The sequence below is a fragment of the Staurois parvus genome, unplaced genomic scaffold (genome assembly GCF_062004578.1).
Source record: "Staurois parvus isolate SC_StPar_1 unplaced genomic scaffold, SC_StPar_1.0 ptg000120l, whole genome shotgun sequence".
Lineage (NCBI taxonomy): Eukaryota > Metazoa > Chordata > Amphibia > Anura > Ranidae > Staurois > Staurois parvus.
The window spans coordinates 7,209,530-7,233,514 of record NW_028317916.1 but is presented as its reverse complement, the minus strand read 5'-3'; the positions used below and the strand labels follow the sequence as shown (position 1 = coordinate 7,233,514).

Below are 23,985 nucleotides of genomic sequence, written 5' to 3'. Positions count from 1 at the left end.
TCAGTCAGTTCTACTTGACATTACAATTTATACCAAGGTGCATTTTCCACTTTGTGAATTACTGAATTGTATTGTGAATGATTAAATTCACTTTCTTCATCTGGAAGCTTGATTGCATTTAAAAGGATGGCGTAATTAAGATAATTATGCAGTTGAAAAATAAATACGTATAATATGTGCAGGGTTTAGAAGAACTTTCCTTTGCTAATTATTTAGCTGTCCACTATTGATTTGTTTTTTTTGTTTTGTTTTTTTTCAGGTGAAAGCTGCTTCAAAGTATGTCGAAGTGCCAGTAAGTAATATTTTGCATGTCCTCGGGATATGGCCATATAATACATGCTTAGTCAGTAAAGCAGTGCAAGCTTATATTCAGGGAAGGCCTTAGCAACTAATCAAAAATGTATCTTTTAATTGACCTTATAGCAAGGTCTAATAGGTTGTCATAGAATACTGCCTCTTGCCTATTCTTACTGATGTTTATTAACTCATAAATTAAATAAGCCCAGCTGACTTGGTTTTAATCATACATTTTGTGATTTAGTGCAATTATATGTGGTCATAATAGCATGAGGATATGAATTAATGAAATGCATTTTCTTCAGCAGAACTCTACAGACTTTATTAGGTTGTGTTTTTGATTCAAGAAGCAGCAGTAATCAAAACATACAATAAATATAAACTGATTGGCAATAAAAGAAAATATACAAAATAACCTCTGCTGGGTGCCATCATTTTAAGTAGAGCAGTGTTTAACCTTTTTTCAGTCAAGGCACTGTTTGAAAATTCTGCACACACTCGAGGCACCCCATTCTGAAATGTAAAAAGCTAAACTTACAGTTTTACATAACACAGCAAACTCCACAAGTGTAGGACACACAAAGTTAGAGGTGATTTATTCTTCCAAAGCAAATATGCCTTTGTGCACTGGTACTGACTAGCATTCCAGTGTTTCTTCTCTGCCTCACTCAGATAATGTGACCCCAGTGCTGACGGCCAGGGGCAGAGTAGGGGATGCTGTGCATGCGTCAAATGTTCTCCTTATCAACTGTAATGTCATTGGTTGTTAGACACCAATGGCTATAAGATTGTAGTAGTGCACAATGAAAAACTGTGGTTTTGTTTCACAGTGTATATTGTGCAATTTTTAGGGATTTTCCCTAGGCACCCCTGAAGGCACCCCAGGGTGTTTAGGTATCCTGGTTGAAAAAGGCTGAAGAAGAGTATAGTTTGGTATATGTGAACCTGCCAAAAGTGAGCGCTACTAGTAGACTCTTGTTAGTCACATTGATGGTTTAGGCTCAACTATAACCTGTGCATGTGTACCTCACTATAGGACTCTAAAGGATATAAATACAAGTACAGAGGAGGAGACTGGGATTAAGTACTTATTGCTACATTTTGAAAAATTTTTCTTAATCTAATGATTTTGCCAATCAAACCTGGCAAATAATCAATTATTAATTACTTTTGGTGGTATTGCTAATAGTTCTGTGCATACAGTTAATGCAATCAAAACTGACGGGAGCTGTATTGAGCCCCTTTAAGCTACTGTAATATTGTGTAGAGTTCCTGCATGATAATTATATAGATTTCTTGTACTTTTCGTTAACCCCATTGGTACTACCCTTGATTGACTGCATAGTTGAAGAGGACAGCATCTATTTCTTTAATAAATGTGAACAGTTCCTATTGTCATTCTATAGAAATTAGCATAGGAGGTTCTGTGTTTAACTACTATTTTGATCATTTTCATCTAGTGTAGTGGAGACAGATGCAAACCTAGTGTAAGGAGTTAGAAAAAAATGTTATAAGTAGTACCACACTGCTCAGTATCTCCTTAGGAAGTGTTCAATTTTGTTAAGCAGTGAGCACTAGACTGAAGAGTTCCCTCAGGAATTGTTGAAAACCTCCTCATGGTCCCCTAGAGCCAAACAGCAACATTGTTTTTCTCAGTGCACTTTTCCAGTTGGGAGAAGGAGGTCTGTAACCTAGTAACCCTCACACTACAAACCCAAATATTTTCCCATTTGATGTAAACAGTAGTCTTGAAAATTGTTACACTTTGTTTAATCACACTTCTGAGGTTGCCAGGCTGGCTTGTCTCCAGGCTTGATGATCTGATTTGGAAAGCTGTTGGATATTTTGTGTACACGCTAACCTATATATTTACCTTCCTGATCTGTGAAATACACTGGTGAAAACAGAAATAAAGAATTAAAGAGAAGAAATGTCCTACTTTATCTGGCAGTTAGTTGCCTGACATGTACAAATAGATGTACAATAGATTTGGTTCTTTTGTAGGCAAACTATGTAGCATTATACCAATACTTGGTCCAAACGAACCTTTGGTCGTATGTACTTTGCAGATAAAATTATGGGTACGCGTTTGTTTAGTTCTCTGTTAAAAATGATGTAAGTGTTAATAATTTGAATGGGTTACACAGAGAGCTGACTTATGTTAATGCTTTAAACTTACCACATATTTTCAAACTGTAGCACTACAGTATAATATGTGAGATCTATTGTGTAATATTGCAGTCAGACTTATTCCACATAATGAAGGAATATTTAGGTGTAAAATGAACCTATCACTTACCAAACTAATATGCCTTCTTAATAGCAGATTTCGTTTCTTTGACTGTTGACATAATAAAACTTGCAGTGTTGCATGCAATAGTCTTCGTGCAAAAATGTTCCTTCTTGCCTACTGGGGCATTTTTGACATTTTTCACATTCTAGTTAAAATCAGCATTGCTTTGCTAGAAAATTAGTTAGAACTTTCAAACATATATTTTCTGAAAGTAGAGTGCCTGGAGGATAAACATGGATGTTCAATTGTTTATGCTGTGAATGGCAAGCTCTCTTGCAGATGTAGCGGTTAGAGATGAGACAAACCATTTAACACTGCCAGGGGTTCTGACAGTGATCAGTTTTTATTTATTATGTAAAACATTTTTCCCAAAAGAAAAAAATGTTGTTTTAACTGCTTATGAAGTGTTAGCTGGAGCTTGGTTTTAGTTTGTTAGTGTTTTTAAATCTGCTTGTACATCTAACACTCCCCTCCCCCCAGACTGGCAATGCTGATGTCCAAAAGTGCCCCATCCAGAGTGGGGGCACTCTAATACAGGAGGTGTGCTACTGGCCAGATCACCAGGTGAAAACAGAGAGAATAAAGACTAAAAAAAGAAAACAAATGCAGTCACCTCATCGAATGATTGATAAGCTGCTATATGGTTTTGTGTTTAATGCCGCTTTAAACATGAGCTATTGTGCTAGAAATATTGCTCTCACTCCAATGTTCACAGCAATACCTGTGCATGGGGGACAGGGGTTGCTTTATTTATTGTTATTTATTTTATTTAAATTTACTTCTTTACATATTTTCATTCAATTTTATTGCTATTCCAAGGGGTAAACAAGCCCATGATAGCTTTGGGCAGTGATAGGTACTCTTTATTGAGATCTATCTGACCCCTGATGTCTCCTTTGCTCTTTAAAACAGTTGTTCAAACACAGATCTGTTTGATCAGCTGCTCTCCTGGCTGTAATGGCCAGGGATAGACCGTTCTGAAACTGGAAGTGATGAGGATATCATCATTCATCACAGAGGAGATAAGGGAATGATTGGTTCTCTATCTCCTCTGTGGACAGCTTACCCAACTGCACCCGACTGCTTTCTGCAGTCCTGGGCTCCCCAGTGGAACAGCAGATTTCGGAAATTGTGACGGGAGGATAGAGGGCTCTGCAGCAATGTAAATTTGAACTGTAAAGCCTCCTGGATCACTTTTACAGGAAACTGATCGCCTCCTTTAGGAAACATTACCAGGAACATGGCTGCAGCTGCAGCCATGATCCTGGTCTAATCACTTGCTGCCAAAAATGTTTATTTACAATACATATGCTGGACAGCAAGCAGTTAATCATATTTATTACACCAATGAAAGGGTAATGATCACACCCCAAAAAATAAAACTTAAAGTAGAGCTTTAATCATTATGATTAGGTTATATGTTGCTACCTTCAGGTGATTGAACACTGGAAAAAAAAACTGCTGGGACTCGCTCTATATAACTCCTCCCATTCCCACCTAATGTCCGTTTTTTTGCTTGTGTTCATAAATGATCTACTGAGAGAAGCATACTTCTTATATGGAGGTTTACTCTCTCTCTCTCTCTCTGAATGATCTATTCCAAAGCCCTGTTCTTGAAGACCCCTGCAGGGGTAAGCCCATCATGGAGGGCAAAGCTAAGATTAGTTGATCATCTGCTTATCCTGTCTACTGGATTGTGGTGATTACAGGGCAGAAGCCCTTTTAAACTTTCAACCCAAGGTGCCTGTTTTGCTTTTTAACTCTGTTGGGGTGCATGGGTTGCCCTGTAGTGTCCACATAAGAGAACTGGTATGGCAATACTACTGCACCTGCATGCAACCCTCTGTGGGGCCCAGTGCAACACTGCAAATGGGCTCTTTGGCTCATGTCTGACCATGGCACTTTCTGTTTCTGTGCTGCCCTGACCAACAACATCTCCTGGTTATCTTTCTGCTGACAGCTCATTACAAGTAGCTATTATCACAATACCTGGGTTATTACTCCCTAAGTTCTTGCCACCAAGACTTTCCCTCTCCCTTTTCACTGCTACAGAGGTTGTGAGCATTTCCCTAGGGACATTTTCACCTAGTACCCTTTCCTATGATGGTTGTCCCCACTCTGATTTTCCTACCTTCCTTGGGTCATTAGGTTATCCCATAAGCTACAAGAGCTTCCACTTTTCTATCTATATAAGAGTTTTCTGTTGGAACCTGAGATGTCATGGGCAGAATTTCTGGCCTTATTACAATAGAGTTCAAAGTCTTTCCCTTTGACACCCCTTCTGAATCGGTCTTTGATTTCACTCTTGAGCCAGACACGGTACCTGAGAAGGAGGTGACACTTGAGGAGCATCCCTCAGCTTCAGGCATCAAATCAGTATGACATCCTGAGATTTCATCCAAGCTGAAGGATACCATAGCTACTCTTATTGATGCTGTATGCTCTTGTGTAGCCTTTGGAGCAGCTTAATTCTGCTCATCCTGGGGTTATCAGGTATGGTGTCCCTAAAGTTTCTTAAACTAGCCAATACCTTCCTACACCCACTAGTAGAGACTGCCCAGAGAAGATTTTAACTAATTCCCTACCAGTTCTAACATCCTCTCCTACATGTAAAAATTATAATTATTTTCTAGAAACTTACTTAGAACCCCCAAACATTATATATTTTATGTAGACTATATTGCCAAAAGTATTGGGACACCTGCCTTTACACAGCACATGAACTTTAATGGCATCCCAGTCTTAGTCCGTAGGGTTCAATATTGAGTTGGCCCACCCCTTGCAGCTATAACAGCTTCAACTCTTTTGGTAAGCCTGTCCACAAGGTTTAGGAGTGTGTCTATTCGAATGTTTGACCATTCTTCCAGAAGTGCATTTGTGAGGTTAGACACTGGTGTTGGATAAGAAGGCCTGGCTAGCAGTCTCTGCTATCATTCATGTTCTGTCGGGTTGAGGTCAGGACTCTGTGCAGGCCAGTCAAGTTCCTCCACCTCAAACTAGCTCATCCATGTCTTTATGGACCTTGCTTTGTGCACTGGTGCGTAGTCATGTTGGAACAGGAAGGGGCCGTCCCCAAACTGTTCCCACAAAGTTGGGAGCATGAAATTGTCCAAAATATCTTGATATGCTGACTCATTAAGAGTTCCCTTCACTGGAACTAAGGGGCCAAGCCCAACCCCTGAAAAACAACCCCACACCATAATCCCCCCTCCACCAAACTTTACAGTTGCAAGAAAAAGTATGTGAACCCCTTGGGATTATGTGGAGTTTCGCATTAATTGGGCATAAAATGTGCTCTGAACGTTATCTAAGTTACAATAATAGAAGAACACAGTCTGCTGAACATAATACTACACAAACATTAGATGTTGCCACGGTTTAATTGCACATAACATGTAAACATTCACAGTGCAGGGAGGAAAACGTATGTGAACCTTTGGACTTAATAACTGGTTGACCCTCCTTTGGCAGCAATAACCTCATGCCACAGCATTTCAGTCGGGTTGAGGTCAGGACTCTGACTGGCCACTCCAGAAGGCGTATTCTGTGCTGTTGCAGCCATTGTTTTGTTGAATTACTTGTATGCTTTGGGTCATTGTCCTGTTGCATCACCCATCCTCTGCGGAGCTTCAGTTGGCGGACAGATGGTCGTACGGTTTCCTGCAAAATGTCTTGATAAACTCTGGAATTCATTTTCCCATCAATGACAACAATATGTCCAGGCCCTGAGGCAGCCAAGCAGCCCCAAACCATGATGCTCCCTCCGCCATGTTTTACAGTGGGGATGAGGTTTTGATATTGGTGCGCTGTGCCTTTTTTTCTCCACACATAATGTTGTGTGTTCTTTCCAAACAACTCAATCTTTCAATCAGTTTCATCTGTCCACAGTATATTTTGCCAGTAGTGCTGTGGAACATCCAGATGCTCTTTTGCAAACTTCAAACGTGCTGCAATATTCTTTTTGGACAGCAATGGCTTCCTCCGTGGTGTCCTCCCATGTACTCCATTCTTGTTTAATGTTTTCCTTATTGTAGATGTGTCAACAAAAATGTTAGCATGTGCCAGAGATTTCTGTAGGTCTTTAGCTGACACTCTGGGATTCTTCTTTACCTCATGCAGCATTCTGCGCTGTGCTCTTGCAGTCATTTTTACAGGACGACCACGCCTAGGGAGAGTAGCAACAGTGCTAAACTTTCTCCATTTGTAGACAGTCTGTCTTACCGTGGACACGTGAACATCAAGGCTTTTGGAGATACTTTTGTAACCCTTTCCAGCTTCATGCAAGTCAACAATTCTTGATCGTAGGTCTTCTGAGAGCTCTTTTCTGCGAGGTATGGTTCACATCAGACAGTGCTTCTTGAAACCAGTAAACCCAAAACAGGTGTGTGTTTTTTAAGGGCAGGACAGCTGTCAGCAAAACATCCAATATCATCACACTGATTGGAGTCAAGGTTGGCTCACTCCTGGCTCCAATTAGCTCTGGGAGAAGTCATTAAACTAGGGCTTCACATACTTTTTCCTCCCTGCACTGTGAATGTTTACATGTTATGTGCAATTAAACCATGGCAACATCTAATGTTTGTGTAGTATTATGTTCAACAGACTGTGTTCTTCTATTGTTGTGACTTAGATGACGTTCAGAGCACTTTTTATGCCCAATTCATGCAAAACTCCACGTAATCCCAAGGGGTTCACATACTTTTTCTTGCAACTGTACACTTGGCACAATGCAGTCAGGCAAGTACAGTTCTCCTGACAACCGCTAAACCCAGACAGAGAAGCGTAATTGATCACTCCAGAGAATATGTTTCCACTGCTCTAGAGTCCAGTGGTGGCGTACTTTACACCACTGTATCCGACGCTTTGCATTGCACTTGGTGATTTAAGGCTTGGATGCAGCTGCTCGGCCATGGAAACCCATTCCATGAAGCTCTGTATGCACTGTTGTTGTGTTAAATTTGGAGGTCTTTAGCTAATGACTCTCCAGACAGTTGGAGACTTTTGCGCACTGTGCGCTTCAGCATGCGCTGACCCCACTCTGTCATTTTATGTGGCCTACCATTTCATGGCTGAGTTGTTTGTTACAATATCAGTAACAGTTGACCGTGGAATATTTAGTAGCAAGATAATTTCACGGAAGGACTTATTGCACAGTTGGCAACCTATCTCGGGACCACGCTTGAATTCACTGAGGTTTTGAGAGTGACCCTTTCTTTCACAAATGTTTGTAGAAGCAGTCTGCCTGGGTGCTTGATTTTATACACCTGGGGAGGTGATTGGAACCTGAATCCAATGATTTGGAGTGGTGTCCCAATACTTTTGCCAATATAGTGTATATATGTCACACAGTATTTGTGCAGCAGTTTTTTAAACGGAAATATTTTAGAAAAAAATATTGTACACTTTAATGAATCTTGGTGCACATAGCCACAATATAATACTTATTTTTTGGTAAAATATAAAAGACAATATGCAGAGTAAATAGATACCTAACATGTCACACTTTAAATTTGCGTACACCTGTGGAACACTGCCAAACTACATTACCTAAAAATCTCAATAGACAATGCTCTAAAAGCCTTTACAGTTTACCAATTACACACAAGGTCTGGTGCTAGAATTATTATTCTCGCTCTGACATCTGCAGTGATGCCTCCCGTGTGGTGTGAACACCATTTACATATGCGTGAAGGAGTTGTGTATGCGTTCCCCTTTGCTCATGAACATGAAGTGGCTGGGATGCTTTAAATATTTATTTTATTTACTTTTTTTTTTTCAACGTCTATTTATTTATTTAATCACTTTTATTGCTATCACAAGGGATAGGCAATTTCTCTTGTGCTAGCTGGAGCAGTGACAGGTCCTTTTTACTGAGACATCTGGGGTCTGTTAGGCCCCAGATCTTTGTTCTGCCCTTAAAAGCAAGTCTGGTTTGATTAGATGCTTTTGCAAGGCAGTAATATCTTGTTTACATCCTGGTGAAACCAAAAGTGACATCAAGTCATCAAATCTGGTGTCTTATACCATAGAGATGACCATGGGGACGTTCTGGCAAGCTGACAGAATCGCTGACTTCAGTCCCAGGCTCCCAGTATAGTCACTGAAAGTCCAGGATGTCATATGACCTCCTACAGGCAGGAAATGGTTAACTACTCCAAAACATTTTGCCCAACAGTATCCTATTCAGAAAAGTTTCTTTTGTAAGTAAGTGCTTCTTGTAGTATCCAAAAAATAATTGTGAACAGTCTGCGCAATAAACACCCCCTAAGAAAATAATTATAAGTATATTTGCACCAAATTGTTGCTAGCTGAAGCACCTAAATGTGGTTTTCACTACACATAAAAACCAAATTAGAGTAATAATAGTGCAGCACGACAAGTAACAAATAGACTAATAATAATACTGTGCAACAAGAGAGACAGGTCCTGGACAGTTCTTCCCTCTCAGAGTCCTTTGGGTTCAGGAGAGAGAGAAGCCATACCTGTGTAAGTAAACCAGCAAATTTATACTTGCAAACACCTAGTTAGGCACATTTAACTCTTTGATTGCCCTCTAGTTAATCTTTTCACTGCCCTGTCACCAGTGTCGTTAGTACAGGGTACAGAATTTTTTTACTGATCAATGTATTAGGGTCATTAGTAATGTCAGATAGCATCAGCTAGAGTCATATAGTGTCAGATTTCCCACCACACTATATCCATCCATAATTAGTCCTTTGATTTCCAGCAATACTATCACAGTCACACTGTACCCACCATTACTATTACACTGTAGTGTTTGAACCGATCAGTATCTTTTTTCAGGATCAGAACTATACTAGTGTCCCCAAAATGCTGTGTTAGCAGGATCTGCCCCGTTCCCTGCCAGCACTTGCATTTAATCCCCCCCTTAAGTGTAGTGTCATTGTAATTTCTGATCACTACCACTTCTGATATATTGTACATAAAAACTGCAATGTTAGCAATATTAGACCTTATCTCTGCTAACACTAGCGGTTATATTGTATTTCTAGCGTGCAGGCAGTCCCTGACAGCCAGGAGCTTTTTTTCCCATAGTCGTGCTAGGTACCTGTAAATTTAGTGCCCATAATGTCCCAAAAAAGATACACTAGTGAAGAGGACTACAGAATTCTGAGCCTCTCTGTCAGATACTGCCTCAGTATATGAACCTGTAGAAAGCACAGGCACCCTGACGGGTAACTCGGACGATGAAAAAAAGTCCCTGCTAAGATCAGGTGTACCCGTCCCCAGGTTGCTGAGGTGCTAGAAACACATGATTATTCCCATATGCAGTAGAGTGTTAATGCTAGCACTGCATTAGTTATTGGTGATCTGGCAAGCACCTGCATTCTGGCATTTTAGACAATAGCACTGCAATATCTCATAGTAACGTAGTGGCCACCAGCAGTGCAGTCCAAGCTTGTGAGGTGGCTAGCACTAGTAGCATCCCACAGCCACCCAGAATATGAGCACGGGCCCATAGAGCCCATAATGGTCTTCCAGAGGTGCTTGCAAATTCTGATTGGCAGCCCCCAGATTTAGCCACACTCGTTATCCCCCAATTTGCAGCCCAGCCCAGAATTCAGGTGGAAACAGGAAATTTAACAATATTTTTTTGTGCTGTTTTTCATAGAAGAACTGTATAATTTGATTGTGGACCAATCCAGTTTTATGCTGAATATGTGTTTCATGTGGAATCATATCATGGATTCTGAGTTTAACATTTTTTTGGGCCTGATCCTTAACATGGGCATTACAAAAAATAATGCATTGCAGTCATATTGGTTCACAGATCCAATTCATCATATGCTCATGTTCTCTGGTGCAGTGGCCAGGTGTAGATATAAAAGTATGTGTTTCATACATTTCAACTACAATACCCTCTGTCATCCTCGGGATGAGCCTGACTATGATCGGCTCCATAAATTTGACGTCTCATAAATTACCTTTCCCAAAAATTTGCAGATGTCTATACACCCTAACAAACCATCTGCATAGATGAGTCCCTTGTACATTTTACTGGCAGTCTTGCAACTAAGCAACATCTCCCAAGCAAGCCAGATAAGTGGTCAAACTGTATTAGCTCTGTGAGGAAGCAACAGACTATGCATATCATTTTTAGAAGTTACAAGGAAAAAGACAGTCATGTGGAGTCCCCCAGACATGGGAAGCAGTGGCAAGATAGTGTGGGACTTGGTGTCACCCTTGTTCTGTAAAGGGTAACATTTGTATGTGGACAACTTTTTCTGATCATATCACTTTTTTAGACACTTATTCAATGTTGGAATTGGCTACTGTGGTACCATGCGACCTAACCCAACACCTGAGTTGGAAAAGGAGAGAGAGCCTGCTTGCTCACTGAAAACCTACTTGCAGGGAAGTGGAAGAACAAATGGGATGTATTCATCCTGTCTTCCATTCATGCAGACATGACAATTCAAATTTTCATGGTATCTGGTGTTGTTGAAAAGCCTCTCTGTGTCTGCAATTATGATGTAAATATGGAAGACACAGACTTTAACAACCAAACAGTGAAGTTGTATTTAGCTGGCTGCACAGCTATACACTGATACAAAAAATGTCTTTATGTTTATTTCAGTTGGCTTTTTTATAATGCTTTTGATGATTTACAAAGCAACTGGAAGAACTGGATCCTTCCTAAAATTGCAGGAAGCGCTCGTTACAGTCCTTTTGTATTCAGAAGGTGATGTGGCCCAAACCCCAAATGAAGATGCAGTTCGTCAACTGCATGAGAGGCATTTTCCTGATGTCTTTCTTGGTACCCTGACCCAAAAGTCAATCCATCACCTGTTTTTCTGTCCTGACTAACCCGTCCCTCCTGTCCTGGCTGGCTAACTAATTCTGAGAACAGGGTGATGCTTCATCCAGATGCAATTTTTAGCAAGCACTCTGGATGAATTGCCAATTTTATATTCACTTGTTATATATTCATTTATTGATCATCCATTTATGAGTTGTTCTTCCTTTTCTTTCTGGTATGCATTTCATTGTCACTAATGATTTTATGTATTTAAATTGAATGTGCCATTATGTTGTGTGTGTGTGTATATATATATATATATATATATATATATATATATATATGTATATATGTATTATTTATTAATTTTATCTGTCTTCTGTTGTTTGTTAATGAGATATTGTTTCCTGTTGACACCTTAGCCCATCCTCCGAACTTGAGACTGCCCAACCCAGTGGGGAGGGCCAAATTTCAATCTGTTGGTATAAAAGGGAGCAAACACTCTTAGTCCAGTTAGCTCTGATGAAGAGGGCATGGCCTTCGAAACGCCTCAGCTGTACTGAGTGTGTACCCCCAGGATGGGATTCGCGCTGGCTCCTTATCTTTGAAGTCCTTTTGAGGACTACATGCCTGATTTTATTCGCTGTTTGTGAGTACCGTTCTTCAATTAATAAATTTGGTTACTGAGGTAATGCGCAAGGTTGGTGCGCTTCTTGTTTTTTTGTTTCACTTTTAAGAATATGTATGGTACATTTTTGTGGTTGGGTTCACCCCTAATCAGAATTTCTCATGTATCTTTGCACAAAATACAAGGGAGCTGCAGGACTCCCTGACATTAAGAAACATATCTCGGCCTGCCTGACCACAAGGATGGGAGTTTAGCATGTTGCTAGCAAAATAAAGGATACTAGCTTTTGTTTAGATATAGTGAGGTCTGGAATTGGCCTATGGAGCAGTGCCTACTACAGACTGAGCCTTGTTAAGGATGGTGCAGATCAGAATGTATACCAGACTGGGGTTTTGTGGTAATGCCAGCATATACAGTATAGGCATCCTCATTCTGAAACAAAGAGGATACCAAGAGTATAAACTTGGCTACCCATTCTGGGGTCATATACCATCAGAATTGTACTTTTTAATAATTTTCTTAGGCTAGAATAGATCATTGATTATTTAGCCATTGCCAACAAAATTTTATCCTATTCTGAGATATCTAATGATTTTCCTAGGTCTTGTTCCCAATTAAGGATATATTTTGTTTTAGTATTTGTTGTTTGTAGGGGAAAAAAGGGTAAAAGGGATATTTAGCCTGACAAGTATAGGTTTTTTGTACATCTACATTCCAATGAGGTCAATAGTAATGGACAGATTGTGGTTTGTTTACGGAGTGTATATCCATAAACTAGTGGGAAAAAAATCTGACTGAAGGAGCTGCCAGTGTTTTTGGGGATATGAGAACAATTGAATGCCATCCAGTGAAAAGAGGTTTATATATACAGTATATTTGATGCCTTTTTTTTTTTTTTTACCACCAAGCAAAGGCCAAATGATTTTCAAATGCTGGAGGAAGCATAGGGTTTTGAAGGTTACCTAGAAGTGGAAAGTGATATGAAATCGACCAAGCAGAGTACTTAACCAAGTCCTGTTGAGTAAACCGATTGTTGTAAAGTGAGGTCCTCTTTGGGAGGTCGTAGGTTCTGAGTGATCCGGATCAGATTATAGATCGGGGTAGGAGAACAAAGCATGATGATTAAATAAGACCATAATAGGAGTTCTGAGGCAGTGTGAAGTGCCCCTAAAAGAGCTATTTGGGAAGTCATGTAGTATTTTGGTAGGTAGGAACACTAAGGCCACCTAGTGTTTTCCGATGATATAAAAGTTGAGTAGCGAGGCAGGGTCTCTGTGCGCTCCAAATACATTTTCGAATTTTCCTTTGCTGCAATAGAGTCCTGCTGGAACAGGTATAGGCAGGACTCTATTGCAAATATATTGCTGCACTAAAACAATTTCACTGAAGTGACATAAATATATGTATAAAAATACAAGTATAAACTCACCAACTAAAGCAAAAAGAAAAATTCTGCAAACATAAAAGTGAAAAACATACTAAAAAATAAGTAATAAACATAGAAAAAGTAATTTTTGGAATATAAAAGTCCCAGTGTTGCTGTGCAATATGATGCAAAGATTTTTGTGTATCCACACATCTTCTAAAAACCAAAGTGCACCGCCGCCATAGATATAATAAACTCATACGAGAGCATGTGGACTCTTTTTAGGCAAAAAAAGTGTCAGAAAGGCACGTATTTTAATCATCTAAACTAGATCTCGCCATTCCTTCATATCTACATATAAATCATCAGCAATGATAATTTCGTTTTACATTTCCTCCACAGTTCTCCTCCAAGTTAATACAGTACCACCTAGGACAGTAATATATATCATTCATATCAAAAAAGAGAGGTAGGAAAACTCACATAACGTAAAACCACAAGTACAATTTTATTAAAATTTTACTCATGGTTTTACACTGTGAGTTTTCCTGCCTCTCTTTTATCATATGAATGACACTTAGGTGTGAGTTGCTCATTAACATTTCTTTTGTTTCCAAGGGTGGGAAAGGTATCTGGTGGAGTGAGTCATTAAGGCCACCTGGCAGGGGGTCTTCATGAGGAATTTGAGGTATCTTTTCTTTCCAAGGGTGGTAGAGGTCTGAGGTGTGAATTGGTCATTACAATGTGTGACAAACTTGGTAGGAACATCCTGTGTTCAGTGATTTGTCCATTTGAGTACCTTGAAAACGCTTTGCATGCATTTTTCATGATGAAAAAATGCTCTGGACAGCATCGGGAACTGGAAGAGTTAAAAAAAAATTTGCAAACGCTTATAAACGTGATTTGCTGCGTTTAGCCGCATTTACAAGCATTTTGTGTTTGAAACGCTGATAAAAATCGACTGCTGAATGCAATTTTTCTGTATTCAAAAAAACGACTGTAAACTCAAATGCCTGTAAATGAAGATGTGTACATGGACACATAGGAAAACATTAGGGTAAGTTCAGGGGCTGCTGAAAAAAATGCTGAACAGCTCCTAAATGTGAGTTTATCAGCTGCAGTGTACATGCGCCCTTATACTCACCTAAGGCCCCTCTCGATCCAGCGATGTGCACTGGAGTCTTGGCTATCCCGGGACTCCCTCTCTTCATTGGTTGAGACAGTAGTGGGAGCCATTGAGAAGAGGGGCGGGGCCAAGCCCCATGTGTGAATGGACACACGGAAGAGCAGCTGGGGAGTATGCATGCTTGGGTGCCCCCATAGCAAGTTGCTTGCTGTGGAGGCACCGATAGGAGGGAGGGGCCAGGAGTGCAAGCAGGGGGACCCGAGAAGAGAAGGATCCAGGCTACTCTGGGAAAAACCACTGCACATAGAAGTTAAGTATAGACATGTTGGTTATTTTTAAAAAAAGAAAAAAATAGGCCTTTAGAATCAATGCATAAAGTGTAAAAATCTTGTGAGCTGCTATGCCAAATAGTGATGTCAAATAATAATTAATAAAAAATTGAAATAAATGAGATTGTGAATCGATCACACTATGCACATCCCCATACAAATGGGTTATATAACATTAAATATCAATCAAATGCCACGCTTCACTACTGATATAAACCAAAAGAATCAGCATAAATGTCTCTAAATCAGTGTCCATGCATTGGTATTCTCTGTGGTTATTTGTCTCCTCAATTGCTTGAAGAACAAATACTTCTTAGAACACCTCGTGCGGTACAGCTGGGTGCAGTTTAGCGGTTGGAGGATCCATACCCGTAGCCTTTTGGTTGTTACTTTGTAAAACGTGATATTGTTTTATCAATAATTGTTTTGTGAGGATAAAGCACTATGTTTGGTCATTGATCTGATGGAGGAGGACAGCTAGGACAGTGGAGGAGACTCATGCTTATTGGACATCTCGCATCAGTCCACATATGGGACACATACTATATATGACCTCACTTAGTGGTTTGGTCATATACACCAGGTGGGAGCACATCCGGTGGAGGTGTACACTTATCGGCTTGCAGTGTATAATCGCACAAGGTGTTCTAAGAAGTATTTGTTATTCAAGCATTTGTGGAGACAAATAAACACAGAGAATACCAATGCATGGATACTGATTTAGAGACATATATGCTGATTGTATTGGTTTATATCGGTAGTGAAGCACAGCACTTTATTGATATTTTTAGAATCACTGTGGAGAACTGTGGAGGAGATTTAAAACAGAATAAGCATTGCTAATGATTTATATGGAAATATGAAAGAATGGCGAGATCCAGTTTAGATGATTCATATACATGCCTTTCTGACCCTTTTTTTTTTCCCCTAAAACGAGTCCATATGCTCTGGTAAAAGTTTATTATATCTATTGTGGCGGTGCACTTTAGTTTTTAGAAGACGTGTGGATACACAAAGATATTTGCATCATATTGCACAGCAACACTGGGACTTTTATATTCCAAAAATTACTATTTCTATGTTTATGACTTAATCTCTTTTATGTTAGCATAATTTTTCTTTTTGTTTTAGTGGATGAGATTATGCATATGATTATATTTGTCACTTCACTGAAATTTTCTTAGCGCATCAATATATTTGCACTAGTTTTTATACAATTTATCTAATTGTTTTGGCAGCTGCTCCATTTTTGAGTTCTGCTAATGCGATTTGTGCCGATGTAGCGTTATAGGCAGGGCTCTAAAGAAGTAATCGAGTCAAGGGAGGGGGAAATGTTAATACCTACGTAGGGTAGGGATGAGGGTCAGATAAAGTTATAAGTTCTTCTTAACTTGGAGGAAAGATTGGAGATTCAAGGTTACGTTCATGGCTTTGGATTTCGCTTTAACTGGTAGTCCCAAAAGTTTTGCAAAATCTGTCTGGATGTTGAAGATGTTTTAAAAAGAAATATGTGGGGAAGAGATATTTATTAGAAATTCTTCTGCAAAGAGCAAAATATTATAATGGATACCTGCATATTCTGGGGCATGAATGTACATTCACACATGTATTGTGGAGGCAAGTGGTTCTAAAGCTAATATAGAGACTTAAAGTGTTCTGAAGTAAAGCCAGTGTATTTTACTCATGCAGTATGTAGGGCTGGCGTAGAGAGCCCCGATCCACGCAAATAATTCTTTTTCAAATTCACATTTTTGAAGTGCAAAAAAAAAATAGATATTGCTATGAAAATGTATCACAAGCTTTATGGAACCTTCCTCGCCATCAGAAGGCCTCGGTCATTGTTGCCATCTCTAGCCAGCAGCACTGATCGTTTGCAAAAGAACCCAGTAGGGTGGTTGCACAGAAGTCGATCGCCCACTTGGTCTTTGTGTTTACACGAGAATGTGTTGATTCTATTTGCCAATATTTTTGACTAGAAGTTTAATGTCTGTATTAAGAAGAGATGTAGGTTAGAAGCTAGACAGGCTGTAGGTCCAGATTTGGCTTGCATATCATTACAATGGAGGGATATTATGCTTCTGGGCAGAAAACAGTGCCTTTTCAGACATAGTCAAAAGATGATAATACTGTAGGTACAGGGTTAGAATGTCCGAAACAACCACAGTTACACACCACTCTTTTAGTCTTGAGTGATTTAATAGCATCAGCAATTTACTATTCCATAATTTCTGAATTGAGCATGGTTTTGTATTGGACAGGAAGGGGGGCAAATGAGAGTGTGGAAAGAATTATTCTGATTACCCAACAGAAAAAGGGGGTGGCATTGTATAGAGATGAGACAAGTGCCATTGGAACTCTGCAAATATTTTGATTGGATTAATGGTACGTCTGTTGTGAGAGGTATGGAGAGTTATGGGATGTGGTTTGTGTTTGAAGCATTGCAAGCGTTGTGGTTTATTGCTTTGGCCATATAATATTTCATCCAGCATAAGTGTTTTTCTGCTATGTAGGTTATGGGGGGGGGGTATGTTTTTGTTGTTGTGAGGCATGCTTTAAATCTCGGAAAATTAACTTTCATCATTAGAGTCAATAGGATCCCCCAATTTGTTTTTGTTAATGTCATGTATTTCTAAGAAGACTGAACAGATCACCCTCAACACAAATGCTGTGCTCAGTTTTAATTTTTGTGATCCTGTGGTATTGTTTGTTTTTGTGACTTATATTCCTTTCCTGGCTGACGAATCTTCTAAATACTAATATTTAACCCTTTGTAATCCTACTTATTTCTGTAGTGAACCATAGTGTTTTTTTCTTCCATTTTTCCTTACGAATTTACTTGACAATACAGTTTAATCCAGTTGTCTCCAAAATGGTAGACTTCAATAGTGACCACTGATTTCTGACTTCTGTCCTTTTACACCAGTCTTTTAATTCATTTTTTAGAAATTCACCCATTTCAACAAAATTTGTACTTTTGAAATCCAACATTTTGTTTTTACATATGATTTAATATCAAACCAAATACATTGGGTGATCACTAGAACCCAAATTTTCCAACACCTGAACATCTGGCAATCAACCCTTTGAGAGGTGAAGATTTACCTGAACTAGATAAGAGATCAAAGATCAACAGGGTTTGGCGGCCTTTCTGTTAAGATCAGTATCATCTCACCCCCCTTTTACTTATCTGAGCCCTCATTCAATCCAGTGCTGCGCCTGTCTACAACTCTCCCCTCCCTTCCTGGTCTCACAGGCTTTGCGGGAGCCATCCCCCATATGTGCCCCTATAGGAAGCTGCTTCCATCAGAGAGGAGAAGCTAGGAGTGGCAGCAGGGGAACCAAGAAGAGGAGGCTTGTGGCAATTCTAGTGCACAGAGCAGGCAAGTAAAAACTTGTTTGTTATTTTTACAAATATGCATTTACAATCACTTTAACTAGCAAGGCCAACTAAAAAGTAAGGAAAAATATAATAAAACAAATGTCGTTTTAAAGTGTTACTAAACCCAAAACAGTAAAATCAGTCTGTATATGCAGTAAAGCATGCTTGTTATACTCACTGTGGAACCTAAGGGTTTAATCCTCTGCATTGTATAAAAAGGCCTTTTGATCCTGACTTCTCTGCCCCTCTTCTTATTCAAATGTCCATGCTGATAAGACAGACTGAACCCCTACCCCTTGTGCACATGCTCAGTTTAGTGTGCATTGCTAGAGAGGTTTTTTCTTTTTCTAGGGAGAGGGCACGTGATCAGCACAGGGCCAATCAGCACTGTCCAGACAGAGGTCAGGGGTTTTGCATCCTTCTAGAGCAGAAAGAAAACTCCTCCTAGCAGTTCTCAGCTGAAGTCACAAAAATTCTCTCACTGCTGATGAGAAAAGGTATTTAGCAGTTTATATTTACCAAAATAATTGCACTTCCATGTTCTGTGTACTGTGGGAGACCAGATATAGTGAATGCAGGGTCTTGGGTTTAGTAACACTTTAAAAATATAAACTTAGCTTACCTTAACAGTGGACAGTGTCAGTCAGTATGGTAGTGGATGGTGTGTGGAGAGTGTTAGTAGTGCAGTGGATGGTGTGTGGATAGTGTCAGTAGGGAAGTGGATGGTGTCAGTAAGTAGAGCAGTGGACAGTGTTAGAGCAATGGAAAGTGTCTGTAATTTTTTTATTTGTGCTATTTTATTTTTTGTTTAATTATTTTTAATAATTATATTTTTATTATTTTTTTACATTTTAATTTTTTTTTACCATTTTTTTTGCTATTTTTTTAATAGTCCTGTTGGAAGACTTTGGGGAAATATCACGAGTCTAAACAGACCCCTGATATCTCACTTTTGAGACTGTCTTAGTTCTGTAGGCTCAGCTACACAGAATAAATTAACATGAAGAATTCTGCAGTTTTACTGTTCATTTACAAACTGAAGCATAGCAAACACAGTTTACTATGGTTCAGCTATGAATGAACACAGTGAGTTATCTGTACCAATCATTCACTGGGGTTGATTTGCTAAAACTGGAGAATGCTAAATTTTGTGCAGCTGTGCATGGTAGTCAATCAGCTTCTAACTTCAGCTTGTTCAGTTAAGCTTTGACAAAACGACTTAGAAGCTGAGTGGTTTCCATGCAAAGCTGCACCAGATTTTGCACTCTCCAGCTTTAGTAAATCAACCCCACTGAGTTCATTCAGAAAAGGAAGGGGCTGGTAAATTAAAATTTTTATCGTCCCCTTCCCCACCCTCCACCCTGAATAGATCCCCCACCGCAGCCAGTGGGAGAGAGAGGAGAGGTGGGGAAGCTGGCAGCACTGCCCGGGGGGGGAACCAAGCGGGCACACAGAAGGGAGTGGAACCTGGACAGGAGAGATGGTGGGACATTATCCTTGGACATAAGAGCTGTCTGCTCTTAAAGCTTGTTGCTTAAACTATGAGCATTAGTGCACATTATGTGACAAGCCATTCTATCTACTGCTGAATTTTGAATATGAGAATCTTTACCTGCATTAATTATCCCATTAGGTAAGTCCTTAGCAGTACAAACCCTAAAATTTGTTTTTACCTGCTAGGAACAGAAATTTTCCTATCAATTAAATATCTGCCCCATTTCTCAGTTTAAATTAATGTTCATGTAACTCCTGAATTCCATACTAAGCTCAGTTGCCCTACATAAATGAGATGCAAATCATCTCTTTTGAACAGCTCATTATCAGACCACCTGCTAGCATCAAGAGTAGTACATTCAGCCTGCACATACAAGATTTGAAACATCTATGGATGGGGTGCCAATATTTTTGGTCATGACTGTATATGGCAGGTATGCAAGTTACAAGTCCTTTGCTGCCAAGGACTACACACAAATGAAAGTGGTTCTAAAGGCTGAAGGTTTGTACCTCCATGCATAGGATGTAGTCCTTGGCAGCTTCCCCTTAACCCCTGCTAATACCTGAGCTTGATTGTGATGCAGTGCTGTGCACGAGAGCCGCGGCTTTCCCAGGTTTCTCTCTTTTCATTGGCTTAGACACAGCAGCAGGAGCCATTGGCTTATGGACTTACAGGGCTGGCTTGGAAGCAAACACGGATGAGTGCCCCCAGAGTAAGCAGCTTGCTCTGGTGGCACTCAGCAGGGGAGATGGGTCAGGAGCACTGGCAGAGGACCCAAGAAGAGGAGGATCAGGGCTGCTCAGTGCAAACCCACTGCATATAAGCAGGTATGTATAACATGTTTACTTTAATTTAAAAAACCCTAAAGCTTTAATTCAAAGACAAAAAAATTTGAAAATATAGTTAAGCTTACTATTCCTTCTTACCATGTCAAGAATTGTCTCATTTGTTTGATTGGGGTGTTGATTATGATTTGGAAAGAGGTCAGAGGTGAGAAATGACTGAAGGTTTGTCTCCTCCAGTATTTACTTGAATACTGCAATGCACCTGTGGGATTAGGTGTAGCAGCAGGAAGGAGAAGCATTTTGCAGCGTATAATTAACTTGGAATTTGATGTCTTTCAAGCCGTGTGTTCTCCATTCTGGGTTAACTGAAGATTAACTTTTAGAATAATCATCTGTGGCCTACACCCTCAATAAAGTAACTTCCCATATATTCAATAACTTGTGTAACTATTGATAACATAGTCTGCATCATTGTTCTGTTTCCTAATGTGATTATGTCTTATGTTTCACGGTTTGTTGGTTTGAGCTTGTGTAATAAAAACATTACATTGAATTTGACTTTAAATATTTAAACCAAGGTTTATTTATGGCAACATAGTATTCTGCCTATGGTATAATGCAAATACATCGATGTTTATCATTTACCCTCTAAATGAAAGGCATTTTTGAAGAGCACACTAACTGGAGCAGGCTTCTGGCAGCATGCCATGCATTTTTTGGCAAAGCTTTATTACTTTTTTATATTTGCATATCTATTTTTTTTTTGATTTTACAAAAATACAAGAATACACACAGCATACATTTCTGAAAGTAATCACAGACGTTTGCTCAGGAATACAATGCCCATATACAGATCTAGCTGAACACAGCATAATGTTGCTCACTGAACACACAATGTAAAAAATATTTACAAACTAATGTAAGCATAGATGCATTTACCAGACTCGTATGTGTGAGTGAGCGGTAACCTGGAATCATAACCTACAAGAAACATAACCAGAAATAGAAAGATAAAGGATATTCATCCTCTCCAGTCTGCTCATCCTAAAACCCCATCATGTGTGCATTACATTTCTTGGGTCTTAGTATCCTGTTCTTTATCTGTCTTATTTACCTAAGGAAGCCATACATAAATAGTGCAGTTGTGTCCTCCGACAAACTGAGGGGGTTGCAATACAATTTAGCGGGTATTACTAAAATACTTCTAATTCCCCTAATGTGTCCGTAAGGCTGTTTTAAAATGGACATAATATCACTTATTTGGTCTGTGATGGAATATACCACAATAAAGTTTGAGTATACCTGTGTCTTTTTGTTGGTGTATCCATTAGCACAGCATGATGGATAAATTTTGCCAATCGTGAGGGTGTGAGCTGTAGCCATTTTCTCATGATAATTTGAAATGCTTTTGTCAGGAATGGACTCAGCACTGGTGGTGGGACTCACCTGCCGTGTGGGCTGCAGTACCAGGGCTGACCAGCGGGTGCTCTCAGCAGCCAGAGGCTCACTCCTGCAATCAGCCAAACCTGGGGCTGAATGCAGAAAGTGTATTTAAGGGATGGCCAGACTTGCAGTCTGAGCCTTGGTGTATGTTTTCCCATGAGTCCCTGTACCTGGTATCCTGTGTTCCTGCCTCGTTGCTGACCCTGCTTGATCCTGACCTCTGCTGACCGTCTCCTGTTGAACTCGGCTTGTGACCCTGACCATTCTCTGCCTGATCCTTTGTACCGTGCTGCCCGTGAGTTACTGAACCCAGCTTGTGACCCTGACCATTCTCTGCCTGCTCCTTTGGTACCTTGCTGCCCGCACGTTGCTGACCTGGCCCGTCTGACCACGCTAACTACTCTGCCATCCATCCATCCACCCTGCACGGATCCAGCCGTCCCTGCTCACACCTTCTGCCTCTTCACATCAGGTTTTCTACCTGCACATACCTCTGGCGGATCCCTCTACCACTAGCAGGTGTACTCAGGGGCCGCGACCTGGTTCCTGTCTGCTCCAAGTCCATCCCCACCATCAGGGGCCCTGGTGAATAAGCAGACTGGGACTTAGACTCCGCGCCCTGGGGAATCCTGTCCTGAGGACCGCCAGAGGTACCACCAAACGGTCATTACAGAACCCTACGGCCGGCCTGACAATTCCACCTCTCCAGCCCTGACTACGCCTGTGTTCCTGCATGTACTAAGATTAGTGGAAGGTTGGTTTGTTCACTGTGAGTTATATATCTGGGTGGCTAATCATAATTATATTGTACCTGAAGTCTGCGTTTCCCTGTGTCAGTCCACACCTTTCTGGTCACTCCTAGATTCCTGACAGCTTTCCCATTTCAATAACTTTAAATGTTGGTCACCATCTTGTTTATCTACGGAGTGAAATAGGCCTAGTTGAGATGTCAGGCTCCTACATTTCCTAACAATGTTGTTCATATTGTTCATATAGCCAAAGGAAGTTTTACAAAACTGTTCTATAGCAAAACATATCAGATGATTTATGTTCAGGTATGACATCTTATATCCAGGGCAATTTTTAAGTGATTTTAACTCCACCTCTCCCTCCCCAAAAAGTATATAAACCTTCCTAAATACATTTATTATCTGTGCTGTTAATTTTTAATGTACAGTAAATCTTTCGGGCAGTAGAAAGTACCTGGTGATTCTGCCATTCATAGTGTTTCCCTCTTCCTGGTGGCAAGGATCTACAGGCTCATAGAGCCTCTGCAGTGTTTTATAATGTGCATGCTCCCCATTTAGCTTAGTGAGCTGTATATTATTTCATAGGGCTTACTAGGTCACATGGTTGCTGTTCTCATCACTGCAGTGGTGATGAGATTTTTGAGCCGAGCTAAATCACAGTATGTCACTTTCACGCCTTCCCTTCCATTTCAGTCAGTCAATCAGAGCAGAGTGCAGTGTGAGTTAGGCATGTGCTCCAGCCTCTAGGCAGATCAGATGCTTGACTGACTACACACTCCTCTCTGAATGGTATGGAAGGGGAGGATGATAGCTAAAGCAACTCCCAGGACATGCTGCAGTGAAAATAGGAAGAGTGATCACATGGCCAAAGGACAAAATTGGAAAAAGAGGTAAAAACTTAATTTTTAAAACCATGTGTATTCACATTTGTAGCTGTTGGTGTGCCCTACTTGTACAATGGGGTGGATAACTAGGTTTAGTTACTCTTTAATACATCCCAGGGGTGGATTTTTAATAGAGATGCTGAATGCCCCATAGGCTAGGTATATATTATTTAATGGTATTAGTCTCCTTGGCTAATTAATTACTGCTCTTTGCACAGCATCCTAGTCATTATGCCTAAATGTAATGTTTCTTTTAGAGTACTATCTAACATGTGGCCCGTTTACTAATATGAAGTAATTGGCTACGGGTATCTTGTGTGTTAGTATTTTAGTCTAGATGGGATACCATAAGTTTGACTTAATTGGGAGAAGGAGTTCAAATACTTGGTAATTTAAATAAGTTCCTGATCTCCTACCATGTGATACGTGTATCTCTTATGATAATTTTAT

General features: G+C 40.0%; 1 protein-coding gene across 6 annotated transcripts in view; it reads left to right on the top strand.

Annotated features, from left to right (window-relative positions):
* The window catches only part of CADPS2 (calcium dependent secretion activator 2), a 694,049-nt gene that overhangs the window by 584,144 nt on the left and 85,920 nt on the right, over positions 1 to 23,985 (top strand). For all 6 annotated transcript variants that reach the window (XM_089672135.1, XM_089672134.1, XM_089672133.1 and 3 more), the window contains one exon: positions 260 to 292. In XM_089672135.1, coding sequence (XP_089528261.1) covers positions 260 to 292 — 33 coding nt within the window. The remainder of the gene's footprint in view (positions 1 to 259; positions 293 to 23,985) is intronic.